The sequence below is a fragment of the Strix aluco genome, chromosome 10, assembly GCF_031877795.1.
Source record: "Strix aluco isolate bStrAlu1 chromosome 10, bStrAlu1.hap1, whole genome shotgun sequence".
NCBI classification, from domain to species: domain Eukaryota; kingdom Metazoa; phylum Chordata; class Aves; order Strigiformes; family Strigidae; genus Strix; species Strix aluco.
In genome coordinates, this window is record NC_133940.1 from 20,112,547 (window position 1) to 20,134,442 (window position 21,896).

The 21,896-nt window shown below is 44.8% G+C and overlaps 1 protein-coding gene across 1 annotated transcript in view; it reads right to left on the reverse strand.

The window, feature by feature from the left end:
- Positions 1–7,551: 7,551 nt before the first annotated feature.
- Positions 7,552–21,896, reverse strand: part of GPC4 (glypican 4) — a 68,205-nt gene continuing 53,860 nt past the window's right edge. Inside the window, exons 4-9 of the mRNA XM_074834699.1 lie at positions 20,434–20,599; positions 14,573–14,703; positions 14,218–14,364; positions 13,687–13,823; positions 11,290–11,465; positions 7,552–10,335 (exon numbers count right to left, since the gene is read on the reverse strand). Coding sequence (XP_074690800.1) covers positions 10,127–10,335; positions 11,290–11,465; positions 13,687–13,823; positions 14,218–14,364; positions 14,573–14,703; positions 20,434–20,599 — 966 coding nt within the window. The 3' untranslated portion in view covers positions 7,552–10,126. The remainder of the gene's footprint in view (positions 10,336–11,289; positions 11,466–13,686; positions 13,824–14,217; positions 14,365–14,572; positions 14,704–20,433; positions 20,600–21,896) is intronic.

Sequence of the window (21,896 nt, forward strand, 5' to 3'; positions counted from 1 at the left end):
CGCAGACTGAAATCTTTTGCGTTTTGGGGTTGGGGTTTTTTTTTCCAAGCACCTACTTTTTCCAGAAATGTATCTAGGCTGATTATAATTTTCTGTTTGTGAAACTTTTCTGTAATTTCACCAGTGATTTAAAATAATTTTAAAATGAAAATCATTTGGCTTTTAAAAATATTTTTAACCAAAAAAAGATACATCTTTCACTAAGAATGTGTGACCTCTACAAGCAAAATATTTCAACAGCTATTGAAAACAGATATTTTGTTAAGAAAATAATGAGTTATGAACTTTTTGTTTTGTTGAAAAATGGGTCTATTTCTAGCTTGGTAAGATGCAGCTCTATCTCCAACTGTTTTCCTAAGTTGTTCTTCAACCCGGTCTAAAGGAGACAACTTTTTTTTTTTTTTAAAGCTTTCAATTTTTTCCATACCTTTAAAAAACAAAACAAAACAAAACAAAAAACCACACCACATTCAAGAAGACTCTGTTCCTCATTACAAACTCTGCCTTACAAGTGCTTTATACATTTAATAGGCACAAAAAGTCAGGGGAAGGGGGAACCTGGTCTATCTGGGCTTGATTTAGAAAAAGAGTTTAATATATAGACCAGGTCCACCCCACTTGTCACTGCTGAAGGTTACTGGTGTAAGAGCCAGGCTGGCTCCCCACTGTATACTGAGTTAGCAGAATGATGTGGAGGTAGAGCAGAGAAGTGTTTCATGGTGGCTACTGGTGTATTCCAAGGGTTAAATCCACCTTGGCCATGCTGGGACCAGCAAAGCCTCGCTGTAGATGAAGCCGTAGGGGCTGGATGAAGCAGGACCCGGAGCAGGTTCAATCCAACTGTTGCTAGAGTCAGCAGGAGCCGTTCCACAGCCTTGGAACTAAGTCAGGGCTTAAGTAGCAACTGGAAGGATAAAAGCTTGTGGGATCAGGCCTTAAACCAACAGCTCCCGACTCGGTACAGCCTCGGAGAATGTCTAAAATAACCAATATCATTACAGGCCCACATGTTAAAATAAATGAAAATCAATAATGTTAATAGACATTAATTCATGCTAATAGAATCACTGCTCCAAAAGCAGAGTTAATAAGCCCAGCTAGACCACTACCACTGTCTACATATTAAAAAGGTCCAAAACATTTAAATATTGACTACATTCCTTTGAAATTAATAGTATTTCCTTTGGATTACACATTGATCTCGGCTGAGCCATGTTTGACATCTGGAGCAGTTAAAATAGCAACCCGAACAGCCATAGTCTACCACTAATTTTGAAAAGAAAAAACCAATTTTAACTTATGTGCTCTCATTAAAACCACTTTGCTGTCTGAGTGCCTGCCCCAGAAGAGGGGAGCCACAAATCCATCACCCACAGATTAGCTGAGCTGCAGCTGCTGCTGGTGCTGGCAGTGGCTGTACCACCACACCCCAGCTTGCCCGAGGTTAAGCCCCAGGGCTGCTTACATTGGTTCCCAAAATCCCTGTCTTCCTGGAGGGAAGGCACCTTGCACAGAGCCCTGATCACCACTCCCACAGTGGAAATATCATTTTATTGCTTACATGCATATAAGGAGTTTGGGTTCATTATGGCCAGGACTGTTGCTGTGCTCAGCTCGGTGCCAGGGTCCTGCCTATCCCCGGGGACACGCAGCCTGGGCAAAACCTTCATCACTGCAGACTCCTAGGAAGCCTCCTCGCATCGCCTCACCCAACCAACATGCACGCGGCAGTGGGGCTAGAGGGGTTTTTGGTGTTGGTGGGTTTTTTTCCCCCTTTAATGCTTTTGAAAAGCAAAGGATGGAATCCATTGTTTCCTCCATCCATTGAGACAGGCCAAAAATAGGTTTGCTCATGGTTTTACTCAAGTTTTCCACACATCTCACAACTGTATAGGTTTAGCAACGCCTCACAGCTGGGGTTCCTGCTTCTTTAATGCTCCTGGTGTGAGCAGCAAAGACATGAAACCAAGGAAGGGAACAAACCACCCTTTGCAATGCAATGGGGACAAGTCGTAATGGAGGAGGTTTTCCCCTCCAGAAGCCTCCAATTCATTTCTGGCTTCCTGTGATCATCTGGAAGGTGCAGCACAAAACCCATGTACAAACCCGGCTCCTGCGCCCTGGCAAGCATGGCTCTGTTGGGAGGGTGCTCAGAAAGAGCCTCTGCATGAATGCAAAGGTGGCCAACAAGAGAGGGAACCCACGAAACACTGCAACCCCTCTGCCTTTTGATGGGGATCATGCCACGTTGCAGAGAAAACCAGCAAGGGAGTGGGCCAAAGGATGCTATCACCAGCCCCTCTCAGGAAAGAAGGTGCTAATACAACACTGTGAGGCTGACCTCCATTTAATGTACTTTAAATAACAACAGTGAAAGAAAGGACAGGAAGCAAGTAGGTGGCAGACATGCAGCTCAAGTGCAACCCAAGGTACCCATGTAGCGTCTCCCTCTCATTTCTGACCATCCCCCGTTGGCCCCACAATGCTGGATGCTCCTGGATGAGCCTCCAACTCGCCCCGTGCTGCGCCTGTACCAATGTGATGGAGCACACCTTCAAGCAAGGGAATTTTTACCCCTTTTCTAATCACCAGTTTGCAGTTAAACATGCCCTCCGTGGCAGGGCACACTTGCACCAGGGAGCCAAAGAGCAGCTCTGCCCACCCACCATCCCGCCAGCCACAAGCTCCCCAGAGGCCTCATCCCCATCCTTCTGGTCAGCACAAGACTTCCCGACAGACTCTCCTGCCTGTTGTTATCTGTGCAAAGCAGAGACATCTCCATCTCCTCCACAGGTACTCTCTCCAGGCCGGTGGCAGCAAGCAGGGGTGTCGTGGGGACAGCTGACAAAAGACCGGCTGAGCTATCTGCTGTATATACTCTATCCCTTTCGCTAGGAAGCCAAATGTCAGAATTATTTAGCATGGAATACACAGGGAATAGAACACACCTAATTTATTTGGCTAATTATTTTCAGACAACTAGGCTCCGGAAGACCTCTATCAAAGACAACAGCTTCTTTGTAATACTGACTCTCTTGGCCTCTGGCTCACCGAGAGCCCTCGCTCTACCATGTAAACACTGATCCCCAACTGTTCCTGCTCAAACCTGAAAATCCCACCACTATTCTGTAGCAGCAAATTCTTATTCAATATTGAAGTGGTTTTGAATGCACAACCAACCAGAGAACTTAATAATGAATAAACAGTGATCATGTATTTTATTTTTTTTTCCAAATCTGTTTTTTTTTTTTTCCTATGGGAAAGGCAAAAGTAGCAAAGCCATGACACACCAGCCAAAGTTCCCACCTGCCCCCAGACACAGAGGTGCTAGAGCCTCTCGGAAGTCAGCACCTCATCTCATTCCCCGAGACATTTTACCTGAAGCACCCTCATGAAAGCAGCATGGCCTATGCTAGTGCATGGGAAACTCAGAGCAAACAACAAAGTCATTTAGGACTGTTTGTGTGAAAGTCACTTTTTCTCTTACTCCACTACCTCATGCATGTATCAGGGTGCCCAGCTCCTCACCTGCAAATAGAGCAAGGCAGTCACTCACCCCCAAAATCAGAGGGGTAGTGTCAAGACACATGCATTGAAAGTTGCCTGCAGAGCCCTGTAATACAGGCATAAATTTATTTAGGATTGCACATACCAGCCCTGATATAAATACACTCCATTATGGGGACTCGTATGAAGGCAGCTATAAAAAAAGAAAGGAAGAAGAAAAAAAGACCCTTGGTTAAATCAGAATAGCTTTTCTACTGCAACAACCCAGTTGATACGTATCTGTGGCCTTGCCTCTATAAAAGAGCCCCTGGAAATGCAGATGCACCTCCTGTTAACGTCAGTGAAAAGCCTCCTGCAGACTTAACCATCCTCAGATCTGCTTCTTACACAAGACAGCAAGCGCGTGTGTGGTACTGGCATGGGGGAAATGGCTGAACATGTACAACAATTAGCTTTCAAAATGTAAGATTTCAGCTATTGTTTTAGTTGCCTGTCCCTGGGGAGCCTCAGCATTACTGTATTATTGATGATGCTAAATGGGGTTTTCAACAAAGCTGGTTTGAAGGCTTGTGAATGCCAAAACAGCATTTCAACCCATTAAACTTCACAGACGAAACAATTTCTTCTAAAAATAATCATCAGTTCTTCCCACCAGAAAAAATAAAAGCCTGGCCAATTCCTAGTGTGCCAAGTTTTCAGGCAGGCCTGGTTTTTATGGCTGAGCTTATAAAGCTCTGAAGAAAAGCAGGTTTATAATGGGAACACCGACAGAGCTGACTTGTAGGTGAAGAGCAGCCACCCTACACAATAGGGCTGCCAGCAACCACCGGCAAATGCATTCCACCTTGCTAATCCTGATTTTTCCTGTTCAGAGGAAAAGATGAGATGTCTTAACTCCTGCTAACATCCTCACCATTATGTCGATGCAAATACAGTCACGAGGCAATTACCAGCCCAGCCAAGGGCCAGCCATTGTGGGGCTGACAATAGCTTGTCGAGCCCTTCTGAGGAGAAACAAATACCCTCAACCTTCTCCAAGATTTTAAGTCTCATTAGTATAAATCAGTAACCCAATTAATGAGGGGTTTAGCATATTGATTTCCATCAGATTACATGAATTAATGACACATGTACTGGGAGACAATGCGGCAGGACACGCTGGGAAGATGAACGACTACGTAGGGGAATTGTATTGCTGCAATACATGAAAGAGGGGCATGGGCACCCCAGATTTTGTGATGGGGATGAAGTCACTCCCATTCAGCTCCTACACAGCCATTGAGGAAACAGAGACGTTACCTGGCTGTTGAAATGGCTAACAATCTGAGGCAGACTTGCCAATATAAATTTCAAGAGTTGCTTTTTTAACAAAACTCCTGTTTTTAACAGTTGCAGCAACCTCTGGTTGGGGGTTAAATGGAGATGACTTCCAGGGGAGACTACCGAGGTTCGTGGGTGGGACACATTCCTGCTCTGCTCCTGCGGGGACACATAAGAGGATCCACCACAAAAAGCAAAGATTTGGGAAAAACCAGCCAGAGCAGCAAGGAAACACGGGGCAAAGCCACAATGAGCAGTCTGGAAGGAGCCCAGAAGGGCAAAAGCCAATGAGGCAGAGCAGGTTCAGGGAGGAAAAGCATCTCCACCGGGTCCCCACCAGCATCCAGCCTACAGCACATGAATAGTAAACAGAAGAAGGTAACACAACATTAGGACGTGCCATCAGCATCATCCAAAACCTGCCACGTTTAGCAAAAGCCCCTTCCCCACGGCTGCCTGCCCCCTCTGCGCCTGGCACAGTCCCCAGCTCTCGCCAGGCTGCCAAGTCCAAGGGACCACTGAAAAGGATGGTCCTCCCTTCCAGAGGAGAGGGACAAAGGGACAGGCCATGCTGAGGATGCCTGCCCCTCCTCCCGGGGTGGGCAGCCCCTCCTTGCTCCAGTAGTTATAAAAGGGCTCTCAATCCATGTAATCCATTAGATACAAATTACAGCAATTTAAGCACACTTGACCCAGAATTACAGCAAGCCCATAAAGAGCTTCGTCTTCCCAAGCAATTTACACTGTTACAAGCGCTCAAACCACAGCAGCGGATTAAAAAACAACAAAAAGACAACAAAAAAGCAAACCAAACCCACAAAACATGACGCTTGAAACAGCAGCATCAAGAAATAAAAACCATTACTGGGGTTGGTTCATGTTCAGGTGGTCCTAAGAACACCAGTACTGCACAATCTCTAACCAACATGTGTCTTGCAGCTACCTTAAACCATCACAGCCAGTTGAAAGAAGATGCCATGAAGCCCAGCACTACATAATCGTCTGGGATGGGGACTGCAACCCCCCAGCCCAGGGGACACAGGGAGGAGGGACAGTGCTGACCCAGCAGCTGCTTGCCCTCCCGGGGTGGCTCCCGACTCCAAGTCCACCCTCTAGCAGCTCAAGTCAACACAGATCCCACCGGCCAGGAGGGGGATTGCAGTATTCCTGCATCAATTTTCACCCCTTCTATGCATTTCTTTATTTTTAAATTACTACTAGCCCTTGATGGCATCCCCAGGAAGAGAAGCAGCAAAGGACAGGCCACCCTCCCACCAGCCCTGCAGCTATCACAGTACTGACTCATGGACTACTGCAGGCAGGTGGCCACTGGCCATCATATCAGGCAGAGACCTGAGGCAGCAACACTCTGCAGTTATCCTAGATACTCAGCGTGGCTTACATAGAAAAATAAAGCCATCAGCATCAAAAAAAAAAAGTGCAAGTTAATTTCTTCCAACAGTGGGAGATGGATTTATCCAGTTTGGGGTCTTCTGCAGCAGCCATGCCCACCAGTTTCGACACACACACACAATCCTTGGTCCTTGGGGTCCGCAAGATGCTCCAGGACTGCCTGCGCTGGCAGGACCTCGGTGACTGCTGCTCATGGCTGTGGAGACGTGCCAGTGGCATGGGCCTCCCCAGAGACAGGAAGAAATGCCACGGTTCTGTGCTGGCGAGCAAAGGGCATGAACAGGGCAGCAGTGCCCGGCACCAGCTGTCACTGATCTGGTTGCCATTGTCACCATGGGGGAACACTGCCACATTCACAAAGGTAGGAGGAAAGAGGGTGACAAACAGAGCCAGCAGTTACTGTGGGACACATGATAATTAAAAGCATCCAAACAGACAGAAGGGATTTTTATGTGCCTTGCTCTGAAGTGTCCGATACCAGATGCTGTGATGAGAAAGGAGCCAGGACCATACCAGAGGTCTTGCCTAGTCCAGCAAGTCTTACATCCAGCTAAAGCAATTAGAGGATGGTGACAAACTTGAGCACGATCAGGTCTAAGATGACCGGAGCACTGAGAGGTTGCACCTTCCAGAATTAATACACCAACTTGCCCATGAGGACAAAAGCCAGGCTGGCTCAGCTGGGGGGCAGGAGCAGGACCCTGCCCTGGGGGTGCGGGAGGACTGCCTCTTGCTGCTCTGGTCATTTGTCCTGACTTAGGGCCACACCACCCATCACAGCACAAAACGAGAAAGACTGATTACCAGAGTCCCATTCTGTGCTCTCTTTTCCCCCTTCATTGCTACCAGAAGCGTAAATATGGAAGCTGGTCCGCTGGAGGAACCCAGAGCTGCCTGTACACGCATGTTGCCTGTGAGGCTGTCGCAGCACAGAGCTGTACGTGTTTCAGGAGAGGCACAGAGCTGTTAAAGCAGGTCCTTTCAAGGGCTGTATTTTTTTTTTTGTTCCAGCTCTTCGGGAGACAGCGCCTCACACGCTGCCAAGAACACCACCTTTCTGGTTCATTTTTCATTTGAAGCTCGTTACCAATTCCATTAATTTTAATTATTAATTCTATGTATGGGAATTTTTCTTTAAATCATGCTCATAATGGCAATGGTTATATGAAAAAAAAAATTACTTGAAGGAAGGCAGCACATGCCTTCCTCAGTCAGCAGCATGCCTCATCCCTACTCGTATGGTTTAGTTTACAATCTCATGTCAAAGAGCCGATTTCACACACAAACACAAAATAAAAGCAGGAACACAACTTTTGATCATCCTACATTGATGTTTACTCTTGTTTCCTGTAGCCCCAGGTGACAAATCTGTACTTTATGTAGTGGAGGATCGTTGGGCTATTAACAAAGTCAACTGGACAGACTTAAAACTCACAGCAGGTCTTTGCATTGGTGACTTGTACCAAACTAAGGAATAACAATTAGTAAGGAATTAGTTGTAAAACGATAAATATAAATTCAGAAACATTTTTTTCTGAGCAGAAATGCTCAAAAGCAGGAGAATTTACAAGCAACTTTCTTACATATGAACACTTACGCCAAGAAGGGAGATGTTGGAGAAGTCAGCCCCTCTGAACACAAGGGCTTTTGTTCCACCATTCTCTGAGCTCTGAAGAAGTTTAATTTTTTTTTTTTTTCTTCATTTAACTTTGCCGGCCTGCCAGCTGGGTATAAGCCAGAAGGGTTATCCAGTCAGACCTTACTGTGATATATTTACAATGGTAGTGCATCTAAGGTTTGTTTATTTCAGGATTAAAATTCAAATGGCTAGAACCATTTAAATAATTAAAGGGCCATCAGAAAATGCCATGAAACCAAACAAATCAGGAAAAGTCATGGAAACCATCAGCAATATTTAATTCAGAAATTCTCTTTGTTAGGGAACTTAGCTGAAAGAAAACAGCTGGATGTAGTTCAACCCTCTAAATTAAAAACAATCTAACAAGGTCTATAGGGATAACTCTTTCAGCTACATATTGGAGACCAGATTCACTTCTACCAAGTAAATGTAATAGCACTCAAAGCTAGAAAGGAAATTCCTCAGAACTGAGGTAGTTTCTAAGTATCAGCACATTTTCCAATTCCTCGCAAGGCAACTTAGCTATTTACAATCCATTTTTTCCCACACATAAATTTATAACTTTTTCAATTTTATGGTTCCATGATTTATTTTCTAAAGAAAAATAATCTAGCCAGAATATCCGTAACTCTACTAACATCATGTTTTAATAAATAACTGGCTACTTCTAGTAAAATTAAGCCTCCAGGATTGTTTATACCAGCCAAGAATACTCTGTCTTTATAGCTTTGCAGAAATTTGGTGTGAAAATAAAGTTGAATATAATGCTGACCCTGAGCTAACAAGTAATTAATGCTTCAATATAAAAATAGAAAATTATCCTCACAACACAAGGGTGGAATAGAGCAAGCCCTCTCTCTCTGGATTGCTCTCCTGACCGGATCCCTGCTACCTAAAGCAGAAGGAGATGTGCAGAATAATTTTGAGTCTTTCCAAAGACTTTGTTTTCCCTAAACTATTTTAAAAATTATTTAATCTCTTTTCTTAAAAATATACATTTCTTTTATTAATAGGTTGCTGTTCACCACAACACTGTTCCAACTGCAAAAGCACAGGTAGAGAAAGGAGGAGGGTGTCTCGGGTAGTGCCAAAAAGCTACAGTCACTCGGCATCAGTTCCCTGGAGACCAAATACACCGAAAAGGAGGCATCTTCAGTCCGGGAGCTCCTGCCCACTCCTACTCCAATCTGCCTGCAATGGTGCCGTGGGGTGCTGCCCGCCTGCTTCTTCCCTTTTGCCACCCATCGGAGAGGAAACAAAACTCTTGCAAAAATAAACCCAACATCCCCCCGCCTCCCCACCCACAAAGTATTCCTTAAAAACAAAAAATTTAAAAATTAATCCCGCATTCATCTAACAAATTTGCAGACAAGACACATGTTGGCATTTGGATCTGCAAGACGACACGTTGCTTCCAACCGAACAAGTTTAATGCCTTACTCCCACAGGGGATGCACGTCGGGAACTGGCCTACAGGAGTTACAGCTAATTGCAAGGATCCTGGGGAACAAATGACAACTCTTCTTGGCATCTGCAGAACTGGAATTCTCTGTAGTCTCTTCCAATTTAACCAAACCTCCTGTAAAGAAAGTACAACCTGCTCCTGGCATTAACACCCTATGCAAACAGGGCATTTGGCACACTGACCAGCTCTGCCTCCACCTTCTGTTTTACTGCATAATAAAGACAAATTACTTCCACTTCTTTCCAGATAAGGCAACTAACATAATGTGGATAAATGGGAAGTTAACTACATGAAACGTATTTTCTGCTTGTTGGGCAATTATTTTTTTCCCCATAAGATAACATGATAAATAAAACCTGCTTCTGTACAGATATTTCTCATTTCAGAAACACATACTCGTTACAGGCCAAGAGAAGACCCTGGGTTTTTTTGTTTTCGTAAGAAATATGGTAAAAGAAAAAAAAAAAAGAAAAAAAAGAAAAGTGATAAAGACACAAATGCAGAGCTAACTACAGGCTTGTATATACATTTTTGTTATCCACCTCTAACATGGATTCTTGGTGAACGGGACAGACTGGTAGTCCCCATTCCTGTTATTCCCAGAATAGCAAGGGAAAAAAAAATAAATCAGTATCTTAAAACCAGTGGCAACATAGTAAAAACTGTACACTGTTGTCCATTAACTTAAAAAGCAAAGTCCCTAGATGGTATAAAAGTGAAAGCAGGTGCTTTCTAACTTTGATAATAAAAGTCTTTTTTTTTCCCCCCCCTACGCTGCACAATTATCTCCATTGTCTTTGCATGGCCAAGAACAAAATGCTAAGGAGCAAGGCTGCTTGTGATAAACCGCTCCTGGTAGCGGCAGAAGTGTTCATGTTCTTATCGCTCTTGTTGGAATTCCCAGCGACTTCGGTGGCATTGAACTCGAACTCCGGGGAGCACTGCTGGAGCTCGCAGCCGCTGCCGCTCTCCTCCCCGCTGCTCTCCTCACCTGCGGGAGACAAACACGCGTGCTGTCCTCCTCTGCCTTGCAAAAGGCAGCGGGGCAGCGGGGGCGGAATGCAAGCGTGGGTCCTCTGGTTAATGCAACTTCTGGGTGCTGTTCATCACACCCAGCCATGCTGGTGGATGGAAAACTGACTATGAGCCAGCAATGTGCGCTCGCAGCCCAGAAAGCCAACCGCATCCTGGGCTGCATCAAGAGCAGTGTGGCCAGCAGGTCAAGGGAGGGGATTCTCCCCCTCCACTCTGCTCTGGTGAGACCCGCCCCCTCCAGTGCTGTGTCCAGCTCTGGGGCCCCCGTGTAAGGACATGGACCTGCTGGAGCAGGGCCAGAGCAGGCCACAAAGATTATCAGAGGGATGGAACACCCATCCTCTGAGGACAGGCTGAGAGAGTTGGGGTTGTTCAGCCTGGAGAAGAGAAAGCTCTGTGGAGACCTTATAGGCCTTTCAATATTTAAAGGGGCTTATAAGAAAGATGGGGACAGACTTTTTAGTAGGGCTTGTAGCAACAGGACAAGGGACAATGGTTTTAAACTAAAAAAGGGTAGATTCAGACTAGATATAAAGAAGACTTTTTTTTTATGATGAGGGTGCTGAAACATTGGCACAGGTTGCTCAGAGAGGTGGTAGATGCCCCACCCCTGGAAACATTCAAGGCCAGGTTGGATGAGGCTCTGAGTAACCTGATCTAGTTGAAGGTGTCCCTGCTATTTGCAGAGGGGTTGGACTAGAACGCCTTTAAAAGATCCCTTCCAACCCAAACTGTATCACAATTCTATGGGAACAACCCTTCTCTCACAGCCTGTCAGAGATGCCAGTTCCCTCACACTGTACTAACACGATTACCTACAGCTGAAGCTTAACCAGCTACCCCATGTTAGCACGAAATCCAATTAAACAGGGAAAAAGAAAGAGCAAAAGGCAAACAACAGCAAACATACTTATATCAATGAAGTCGACATCATTCCCACTGTATGCATTCTTCAGCTTGTTGGTCATCACCCGCAGAGCCATGATTTGCCGGCGAATCACCATGTCTGGCTTGGTAATATCGACTTCTACCTCTGGGTTATTCACTTGATTTGCTAAGCCGTTTCCAGTCACCGCAAAGTCATACCTGAAAAGAAACCGTTCCTGATGGTATCGGAGATGCAGCTCAGTGGGGTCCCACACCCAAGGGCAAGAGTGTGGGAACTCAGCGACACCACTCCCTTTTCTAGCTTGGGTGATATTCTGAGCCCAACGTGATCTTCCCACATGCTAACCCTCACAGAGCCCTTCTCCAGCTTCTTACCCCATCTCCCCTCCCTGCCACCTGGGCAGCATGTGGAATTAAACACTGTTTTCATATACTCTGTGCCACAAAGGCAGGGGAAAGACAGTTTTCTCCCCAACTTGAAAAGAGAAGGAAGATCTGGGGTTTATAATAATAATGGCTTACAACAGCATAAATCATCTCTCTGCAGGCAACAGAGCAAAACAAGCTGTTGAGATGCCCTGATGCCCACTTATATGACACTTTTGGAAAAACAACCTTTGGGGCCATAGTTATCCCAGAGAAACCTACAGTAACTGTTGGAGGCAAGAGTGTCATTCTGGCTTTGCATAATGCACCTTAACCATTAAGCTGGGGTATTAAATGTGTACTTCTCACCACGCAGACATGAGACACAATTTCCCTAATAACCCCAGCAGGGGAAATATCAGTGATGCTGAAGATGAGGTAACGTAACCCCACGCATTGAAGCTGAGAAGAGCCGACCTGCTCAGCCTCAGTAGGTGTGCATGCTCAGGTCTGAACACATGGATGGCCTCTTGGTTTAAAAGAGAAACTGAGCAACAAAACCCAACAGAATACATCCCTGAAACAGGTATTTGAAGTATCATCTTATAGAGCAAGAATATGACACTTTTTCTCTCCTCCAATTACCTGACTTGCAAGAAAAATCACTGTTTAACAGCAGAAAACATTATTTTTCTTAGTTATGATGCCAACTTCAGTACCACAAGAGAGAGAAAAGCCTTTAGCACAATCTACTGATCCTGAAGACCAGGCAGTGAGATATAAGCATCCATCTGAAGGGCATGCTCAAACCCTGTCCTGTGTATGGGAGGGTTTAGTATTATTATTGTTGTTGGGTTTGTTATTATTTGTGATCAATATTATATGTTTCAAAGAAGTCAGAGAGAGACCAAAGTGTGGAAGAATTCTGAACTTTTAGCTTATTGGAGCCACAGAGAAAATAGTAACAGCAAAGGAAAAATATCTTGCACAACCCGCATAGGATGTCCAGCCTCCTCTCTTCTCTCCCCGCCCAGTGCTGCCAAGTCTCCATCTCCCCTCCTTCCTGGTGTTGGCCCTCACACACACTGGAGAAATCTGCTGTCAAAAGCCCTCTACAAGCTGCTGATGAACAAAACCTCAGGAGGTCAGAGCCATTTCTTGTTGCAGAGACCCAAACCATCACCCTGGCCAAGTGAGGCAGAGTTTCAGCACACACTAAACAGTGCAAAATTGATGTGGTATGGCTCAGTCCTGTGTCCCAAAAATATCAAGGGAAAAAAACTGCTATTACTTAGAAAAACTGCTGGAAAACCCTGGACAACTTTTTTTTTTTTTTTTTTAATGGAACATCTTGGATTTTGCTTATTTCCTCAGTAAGCAAACAGAAAAAAGAAACTTCTATTTCCAAAATAAAAGTTAAACAGTTACATAAACCATATGACAGAAAACCTTTGGCTTATTCATGTGTTGGTAATTTCCTCCTTACAAGAAAAAAATAAAAGAAAAAAGTTTTATAACTATTTTTCCATAAAAAGCATGCATGAAAACCACTGGCCCCAGCAGTGGAGAAGAGGACCTTTCACCAGCCTCCATCTCCCCTGCCCTTGCTCAACAAGGAACCCAGCAATAGCTCCTGGTAGAAACACCAACTGGGGGCACTGGGGCAACAGCGCTGTCACACAACATGAGCATCTCCACTCTGTGCCCATTATACAGGATTTTGTACAAATCACCTCCCCAAACCCATGAGCAACCAGTAAGATGTTTAAGCCCAGGGAGAGATGCTGTTATCTGGGTATCCAGACTCCGTTCCCTCCTTTAAAACCACCACGTAGAGCTTGGACAACCCTTTAGCCTTGCATTCAAGCTGTCCCATCTACCAAAAAAAAAAAAAAAAAAAAGGGGGTAATGGCAGCAGGTAATGGCAGCAGCCTGTCTCAGGGAGCTGGGGTCACTCCTGTAGGAGAAGAGGGCTCGGGGAGAGGGGCCGGTACACCAGGAAAGGCTGGGGCGAGAGGGAGAGAGTTAACCAGGGGCAGCTGCGTTGCCAAACCTGCTCTTGGCGCTCCCGTTCCAGCACTCATTCTCATTGACAGTGCCTACAGACATCTTTTCATCATTGCAAATGTTGCCAGGGAGAGATGACCAAAATTTTTTGGCTTGCTTCAGCTTCTCTTTCACATCAGTAACCTATTAAAAGAAAAAAAGAAACACAGGACACAATCCAGAATACCAAATGCTCATTAAAAGTGAAGCTGGAAAGGTATTTTTTATCACAACAGACGTGTATAGGCCAGATCTTCAGGCTGTGTATTTTGATGGTTGATTTACTTTTTTAATACAAAATTAAACACTGTTCCTCAAACACATATTGCTCATAAGCCAAGCCTTTAAAACAGGCACTTTTCTGACATAGAAGCGTTGAGGTAATTCATGTCTAGAGCCATGGGCAGATTACACCCCTCAGAGAGTACAACACAGCCAAGGAATATTAAGAAACCCTATAAATTACAAATGGAAAATTATGCACTGCAATACATGGGTGCTAAGCGCCTGAGTGGCACCAGCAGGACCAGGCCCTCACCAGTCGGTCCAAGCTCGTGCCGGCAGCTGTAGTTGGCCGCTCCTCTGGGTTGTAGGGTCTGAAACGAGCGCTGAAACCGCTTTCGGAGACGGAGCGAGCGGTCCGGCCCTGCGCAAGTGTTTTTGGCTGGCCACATCCCTGGAAAACCTATGCAAGAGAAGGAAAGGGTTTTATGAAATGGGAGGTCACAAGAGCCTCCCTTCTCTAGGCTCCAACCCAGCCCCTGCCCAAAATAATACACTGGTTTTATACATACTTGAAAGGGTGTTTTAAAAAAAAAAAAATATATTGACAAGAATAGAGAAATAAAACACATTAGATAAATAAAGCCCAAGTGTCTTCTTGACCCATCTACCTTTTGAGACACTTGCATGCTGTTCTCCTGCATGTTCATGATCGCATCTGAAATTTTCACATCAATGGGATCCATAACTGACTCAATGTTGAAGGGGCCCTCCAGCCTCTCTGCTACCAGCAGCATCGAATCTAACACACAGAGAGAAATGAAGGCTTTTAGTGGAGGAGTTTCAAGAATAACAGATAACAAGGACAACAGATTGAGCACGCAGACATTAGCCACTGCAACATCACTTCAGACCAGCGCACATCTCCAGGAAACATTTTGCTCCGTTCCCAGAGTCTACAACTTCACCAGGCACTTAGAGGCTGCCAGCACCAAGCCGCGGGCTCATATACATCAAAAGCCACATTAAACGAGGGAGAACCATCGCAGCCTGCCAACAGGCAGCCTGTAATCAGCTCCTCCCATTAGAACAAGCATTACTAACACCCTCCTCTCCATGCTCATTTATTAAAGGTTGCCTTGTGTCATTTGTTTTTCAAGACTGCTTTCAAAGCCACCGGCTTCCTCATGCTGGTCCTGAATGCAAGACACCAATGCAAAAGGGCCCAAGACCATCATCGCTACCATCTCTCTCTTAGGGAAAGCTACAGGCTTGGGGAAGCCAAGGGATTGCACCTTCTGCCATTACATGGACAATCTGCACAAGGGACACTGCATGAGACCAGGGTAAATGCTGTGCGCTAATGATATATTTGGCACTTCTCTAGGCAAGGGGAGATGGAAAAGTCCCTCAGACAACACCAGGTCACTTCTCCCGTGCTGACATGCACGTCCTCATCACATACATCATTAAACACAGCAGCGCTACTGAACATCCTCTACTTCCTCTGGGAAATTATTATTGGCACTAAGGCTTTCACCCTGCATTGCATTTAAGCCCTCTCTCTGGCTCTCCCCTAGAAGGTGCCTCCAGGTACATGCCTGGTGCTAAGCACTCGTCTCTTCTCGCCCATCACAACCTTTATTTAACATTAGTTTTCACTGCGGTCCCTTGATCCCAAAGCACCCCATTTGCTGGTCTCCTCTCTTGCGTCACTTCATGATGCTCTGCCACAAACTCATCATTTTCCAGTTGCATTTAATTCTTCAATTTTTCCTAGCCTGCATGATGTGGGAGGCCAGGGCACAACTGCCCCTCTGGCCCCGAGGAAATCCTCTCCTGGGGAGCTCCTCCCCGCTCCCAAGGATACGCCTGTTCCCTTACATTAAGGAGAAATGGGCGTTTCACAGTCAGTCTATTAACTTCTCTTGAAAAGTGTTTTTCATGACATTCACCCTCCTCCTAAGCGCAGCAGGTACTTTCAACAAGCAGAAAACTTCTGTGGGCTCTGGCTACCTGTTAAAGCCCTACAAAGATATTCCACATACTGAAAAACTTAGTCATAGCTCTGCCCTAGTGCCCAAATCATGTTAAACTACACTACACAAACTGATGATAAATATACAATTAAGCTACTTGTGCATTTAAAATAATAACAACAATAAGAAGGAAAAAAAAAATATCCAAAACCCCCACATGAACAGCAGATGCCTTCCTAGCCTGTAAAACCACTTTTTAAAGACAACTCAGCATTCTAAAGATTTGCTGGGTGTTAGTTAAAGGTCTATCAGTCGATCAACCCATCCTAAAAACCATGTCAGCTGGGACTCACACAGCTCCACCAAGGTGCCGGTGTTTCAGGAGTGAACCCTGGGAGGAGCAGGAGCCCCCAGGAAAGCCCCTTGCCCCGCAGGCACACACTACCAGCATCAATGACGGAGCTGTTGCAGGGCATGGCTGGAATTTAGCCGTCAGGGACTACAAACAGGTCTGAACTAAATGCATTTTTTTTAAGAAAAAAAAGAAAAAAAAAGAAGGTAATAACAAATGAAACAAAGAGTCTTAGACTGTATTGTGGTGGGCTCCAATAAAGTGATGCTTCAAATCTCTGAGTAATGACTGCTAGCATGAATATACCATTGTGCCGGAGGGGAGAAAAATGCTTTTGATGTGCTACCAAATGGAGACTTTTGTAAACAAGTGGAGCACAACTTAAATGTGTTCATCATTGTCAAAGCTTTTGGGGTTTTTCACGCGCATAAAGAACATACCGGTGCAGTTTGCAGGAAGCCACTCATTTCAAATAAAAATATTATGGACAGATAATAAAACACACAAAATGCATAGTTTTTTTTTTAAAAAAAAAAAAAAGAAAAATCAATCCATTTTGTAACTACTTAATTCTCCGAGTGGCCAGGAAAGGCCGCAGATCAATAAAGTGTTTGTGAAAGACTGAAAGGAAACATAAACCCCAATTCTTCTGGCTGTTTGGCGTCTTTGTAAACTTTGAGCCGGGCAGGCCATCCACAAGACCATGGGAATGTAGAGCGAATTGGGTCCTTTGTTAGCAGGGGTGCCATGGCGTTACATGTATCACAGCCCAGGAATGCAGCCTCTGCTTTGACTGCCGATAGAGAAAATGCATTCGGCCTCCAGCAGAGCTGCCAAAGCTGGCGAGAAAAGATAAGGAAAGTAATAATTGCCCTTGGAGAATATATTCAACTGGAGCTCTTCAGGAGGTGGGATTGATACTGGCAAGGAGCGCTAAATGAAATAAACTTTCATTAAAAAGAAGGGGGGGGCTCTACCTCATCCAGTTTTGATTTTGGGAGCATCCTGCAAACTTTTACCTCCCACAGGAGCTAGCCAGTGTCCCCACCAGCAGTCGTGGTGAGCAGCGATTCCCTCTGGCAGCCACGTTTGACATTAATAATGTTGGTGGGGGTTCATTTTAGCACCACTGCACCTCAAGAGGGGAGGCACACCACACTAACATCAGAAACGAAGCTTCGGTGCAACTCATCTCCCAGAAAGATTTTCCATTATTGGGAGAGAGGAGTTGATTATAAACATCAATTATCTTGCCCCAGCTCTGGTGTGAAATAATTGATATTTATAAGCCACAGTAAGGTGGCTCAGATCTACTTCACAAAAATAAGTCTGGCAGAGTGAAAAATGTACCCTGGTCATTTAATACAAACACACAGCATGACAAAGACTGTCTCTCCTCCCTGTGATGGGGAGATAGAAGTGGATTTGGGAGGGGGGGAAAAAAACCCAACCCACACCATATAGCGCCATCCCTTAAAGACCCTTTTCCTCCTGCATACATTTGTCCTTGCTACTGGCATTGAGACAATCCTTGGCGACAAAGCATCTCACTCTCATGAAGGAAAGCAATTCTTTCGCATTGTACCACCAATAATCAGAAACCCACATCTTCAGCCTCACTGTCTGACTTGAAGAACAAAAGGCAGTTTTCAGTCTTAACCCCAAGATCTGATTTAAAAGGGGAGGGAAGGAGGGGGAAGACCTTGACCATTCATTAACAACAATCTTTTTTTTTTTTTAAAGGGGAAAAAATTTCTTTGCACACAAAGTAGTACTCCAGATATGTATATGGAGTCTGAATTCAACATCTTTGAGCAGAGTAAACCTTTGTGGAAAAAAAAAAATCCAAAAAAAATGAAAAGGAACTGGAGATTAACACTGTTCATTCAGGAAAGCTCCAACCCTCCCAATAGCTTGTTTGAAACAAAGTATACCCCTGGCTAATTGGTGTACAATTGTGTCAGGAATAGAGGGCAAAATAATTTAAAGATAGTTAAATGGAAGAAAAGAGAACAATTTGGTTATTATTTCATATGCTGCAACTTCAAATGGTACTTTGCAGAAGTAAGGAAGTATAAAATCTTCTTGTCTCAAAAGACCTACAAACTTTACAGCCCAGTTTGGAAAAGTGACTTACATATAGACCCACCAAAACATGCGTATGCATATTTTATACACACATGCACCCAAATTCGTATATACTTGCAGCATTTGTTGCAAGTTCTCCCATTTAACTATCTTTAAATTACACTAAGTTCAAAATCTGTTTTTGACACATAATAAATCATTGTAATAACTTAGCACTTAAACCTGCAGTGCAAAATAGCATCAAACCCATGCAGTTGGGTTTTGTTGTTGTTGCGGGGTGGTGGTGGTTGTTTTTTATTTATTTGTTTAAACCTTTCAACGCACAGACAGGGGATATTTGTGACACATGCCTGCCCCCAGACACCACATCTATTTAATTTAATTTGACTCAAGTGGCAAATTGAGATAGAAACCAAAATCTGGATCATAACCAGCACCTGTTCAGTTATTAAACCGGTTCAGTTATTAAAGAAAGCCCAGCTTAAGTTTTCAGTATCCATACTCCACTGCAACAATCAACTCAGAGTGCAAGAATCAAGCAAATACTGCCAATAAATGTAACGAAGCTTAATACCATACTTAAGTAATGAGCAGGCAAGAAGCCCCTCGGGGAGGAAGCACTGCAAGAAGAAAGCTTTACTTCCAACCTAGAATTGCATTTATTTATTTTGTCTTGTTTAATAATCGTAATTATTGTATGCAGTCCCTGATCAGTCTCGTGTGACAGGGCTTGCTGGCTTCCCCCCTGAGGTTCGTTTTTAGCTGCATACCACCTACAGCAATTAGCTGCTTGTGCTTTTGTCTGTTTTCTGGCATTATGCCCTTCCCTTTCATGGGATTCCTCTTTTCTACTTGGACTAGATGTTTGCAAGTCTCCTGGCTTTGAGCTATTTCAGCAACAATTGTAGCTGAAATACTTAATATTCTCATGAGAAAGACGGCTGGGAGGAATGGGAAGGGGGGTGTCAGCCTCCCAGAGAATGACTTGGAAACCCAATTTAGTGTCACATTTAGCTCCCTATATGGAATACACAGGCAAAAAAAATGCCTCCTGAAAATAATACCCTGCACACATCCAGTTGGCATGGGCAGTGAAGTGAAAAGCCAGTGCACAAAACACAGGAAAACAAGTTCTAAGATGTAAATCTAGCCTGAAATGCCAATTATCAGCAATTTTTCCTTTTTTATCTCATAGCTTAATGAAAGGGAAATCTTTTCTTTCTAACAGTCTTTTATTCCACCAGTGGGATGGGAAGAGTACTGCAGCCTTGTCAGTAGCCACAGATACTTTACATGTGCACTTCATCACACATTAACTGGAGTGAAGCGACTGCTCCCAAAGGATGCTTGTTCACAGATAAATCAAGCCTCCTGGAAAACGAGCACAAATGAAAACATTTAACATTATCTATTGCCTGTGCCCCCAAAACGTGATGCATTGCCAATTCTGCTGAGCCTTGACCCAAGGTAGAATTTAACATTTCAGTCTAAATTTCATGTATCAAATAATACCTTTTATAAGCACTGAAGAGAAATAACAAACTGGAGGAAAAGGATGGCAAAAGCACTCGCACAGTGTCACGTAAGGCCTATTGACATTTCAAAAGGATGGTGGCCAAGAGCCAAATGAACTGTTTAAAAACAGATTCAGACACATGTCCCATTCAATTTTTTAATGTAAAATACAGGCCTACAGCTTTTCCCAAAGCTCACCACAGCTGGCAGGGAGACTCCCAGGCTGCTGAGAAGAAAACTGGCTTTGGGAAGGACAGCTATATGGTGACAACGATGTATAAGGAGTAGTATGGAAAAAACACCTTGCACACATGCTTGGTCCAGCAAGAAGAGACACTCTGAGCCTACAAGCAAAGGCAGCTCCATTCTCCTAAAGCTTGCTGCAAAGGTCACTGACACTACAAAAGTCTCATTTATTTAGAAATAAACATGAATGGCAAAAGGTGTGCTGTATACAGATGTGGGGAAAGAAGAGATACCCATCACAGACACCTAAAAAACCTGCTATAGCTCAGCACAGACACTCACAAAAGCTGTTCAGGTAAGGGAGACAGTACCAGTATATACTCACATGCAGTTTTAACCCATATTGCCTTACCCATAAAGATATTCCACTCGGCATCCAAGTCCCCTTGGTTGGCCAAGCAGCCTCTCATGACGTTAAAGCAGTAGTTGTAACAGGGCTTCACTGATACCAGACCTCGGCAGTACGGGCAGTACATCATTTTCAGCAGCGCTCGTGTACCCTGTGGTGTGGGGTTCACCTTTAAAAGAGAGAAAGGGCAAAAGAGAAGAAAATTATCCCTCAGTCCCTAAAGCAAAAAACCCTACACATTTACCACAGGGTGGGTGGGAACAGAGCTGTGCAGAGGATATGCAACGGGGTCAGCCTCTGCTGTCCGGTCAGAGCTCCCCACTTACATGGTCCAGGGATCTGGGGAGCAGACAAAGGGGTGTGGCTCACCTCCTTGGGTATACCTGCCTCTCCGGGGGGCACAGACTGTCCCCACCTCTGCAAAACGTTATCTGCAGTGCAGTACATCTTGGGTATTATGGGACCCCTCCCTGGGCTGCAAGGACAGGCACCCCAAGGGGACACGCAGTTCAAGATCAGGGAAGGCGGTAAAAAGCAACCAAGCCAAAAGGCATAATGGAAGGCTACACTATCCAAGCCCCGCTGCAAACACATGCTGAAGACAATGATGCTCGGATTTCTTGGGAAAAAGCAGCCGAGATGGGATGCCTGCCGCTATCCCCACACCCAACCCACCAGGAGCGTGCCCTCCTCCTCCGCAGCGCTGCGGCTTGGCTCTTCCCGGACAATTGCCCAGCAGGACTCTCCGGCAGAGAGACCGGCTCCTTTATCTTACATTCAACTCCAGCAACACAGCATTTACATGACAGATAGCCGGGTTCATTTATACTCAGCACTCATCATGCTAAATAACGCCGTTCCCCACACCCAAAGGAGGCAGCAGCTACAGCCTCACAGCTGAGGACAAGCCGGGAGGACCCTCAAAGCCAATGTGCAACCACTGGGCATGCAAGAGGAGCTATCCGCAGCAGGCACATCACTCCCTGAGCCCTCAACAGAGCTATTTTGCAAAGTGACTCATGGTCATTCATGTTTGATTCACTCTCTGGCTCAGCTTCAAAACATTCATTGAAACCATTTCCACCCAGCCGGTCTAAGGAGCATTAGCTCCAGCACCATGTACTAGTGCTGACCACGTGGTGGGTCCATCTAAAGCACTGAACAGACAAGCTCCCTCAAGAGCAAGTTTAAGTGTTAATTAGCCACACATGAAAATGGAAAATTAAGATGCAATCAGAGATACACTGACAAAATAGAAGCAGTCTCTGGTGTTTTAAGTAATGTGCTTCAGACTTCTTGTGAGGTGTTTATGAAGAGTGCTCTAAATAGCTTATGATCCAGGACTGTGCTGGAGGAGGAGACACACACACAGCCCCAGGGGAGAGAGAAGTCATTCAATGCAAATGTCTGGAGATATGGATGGCCTCCACATCTCATCTGCTGGAGATCTGGAAACAGACTTCATG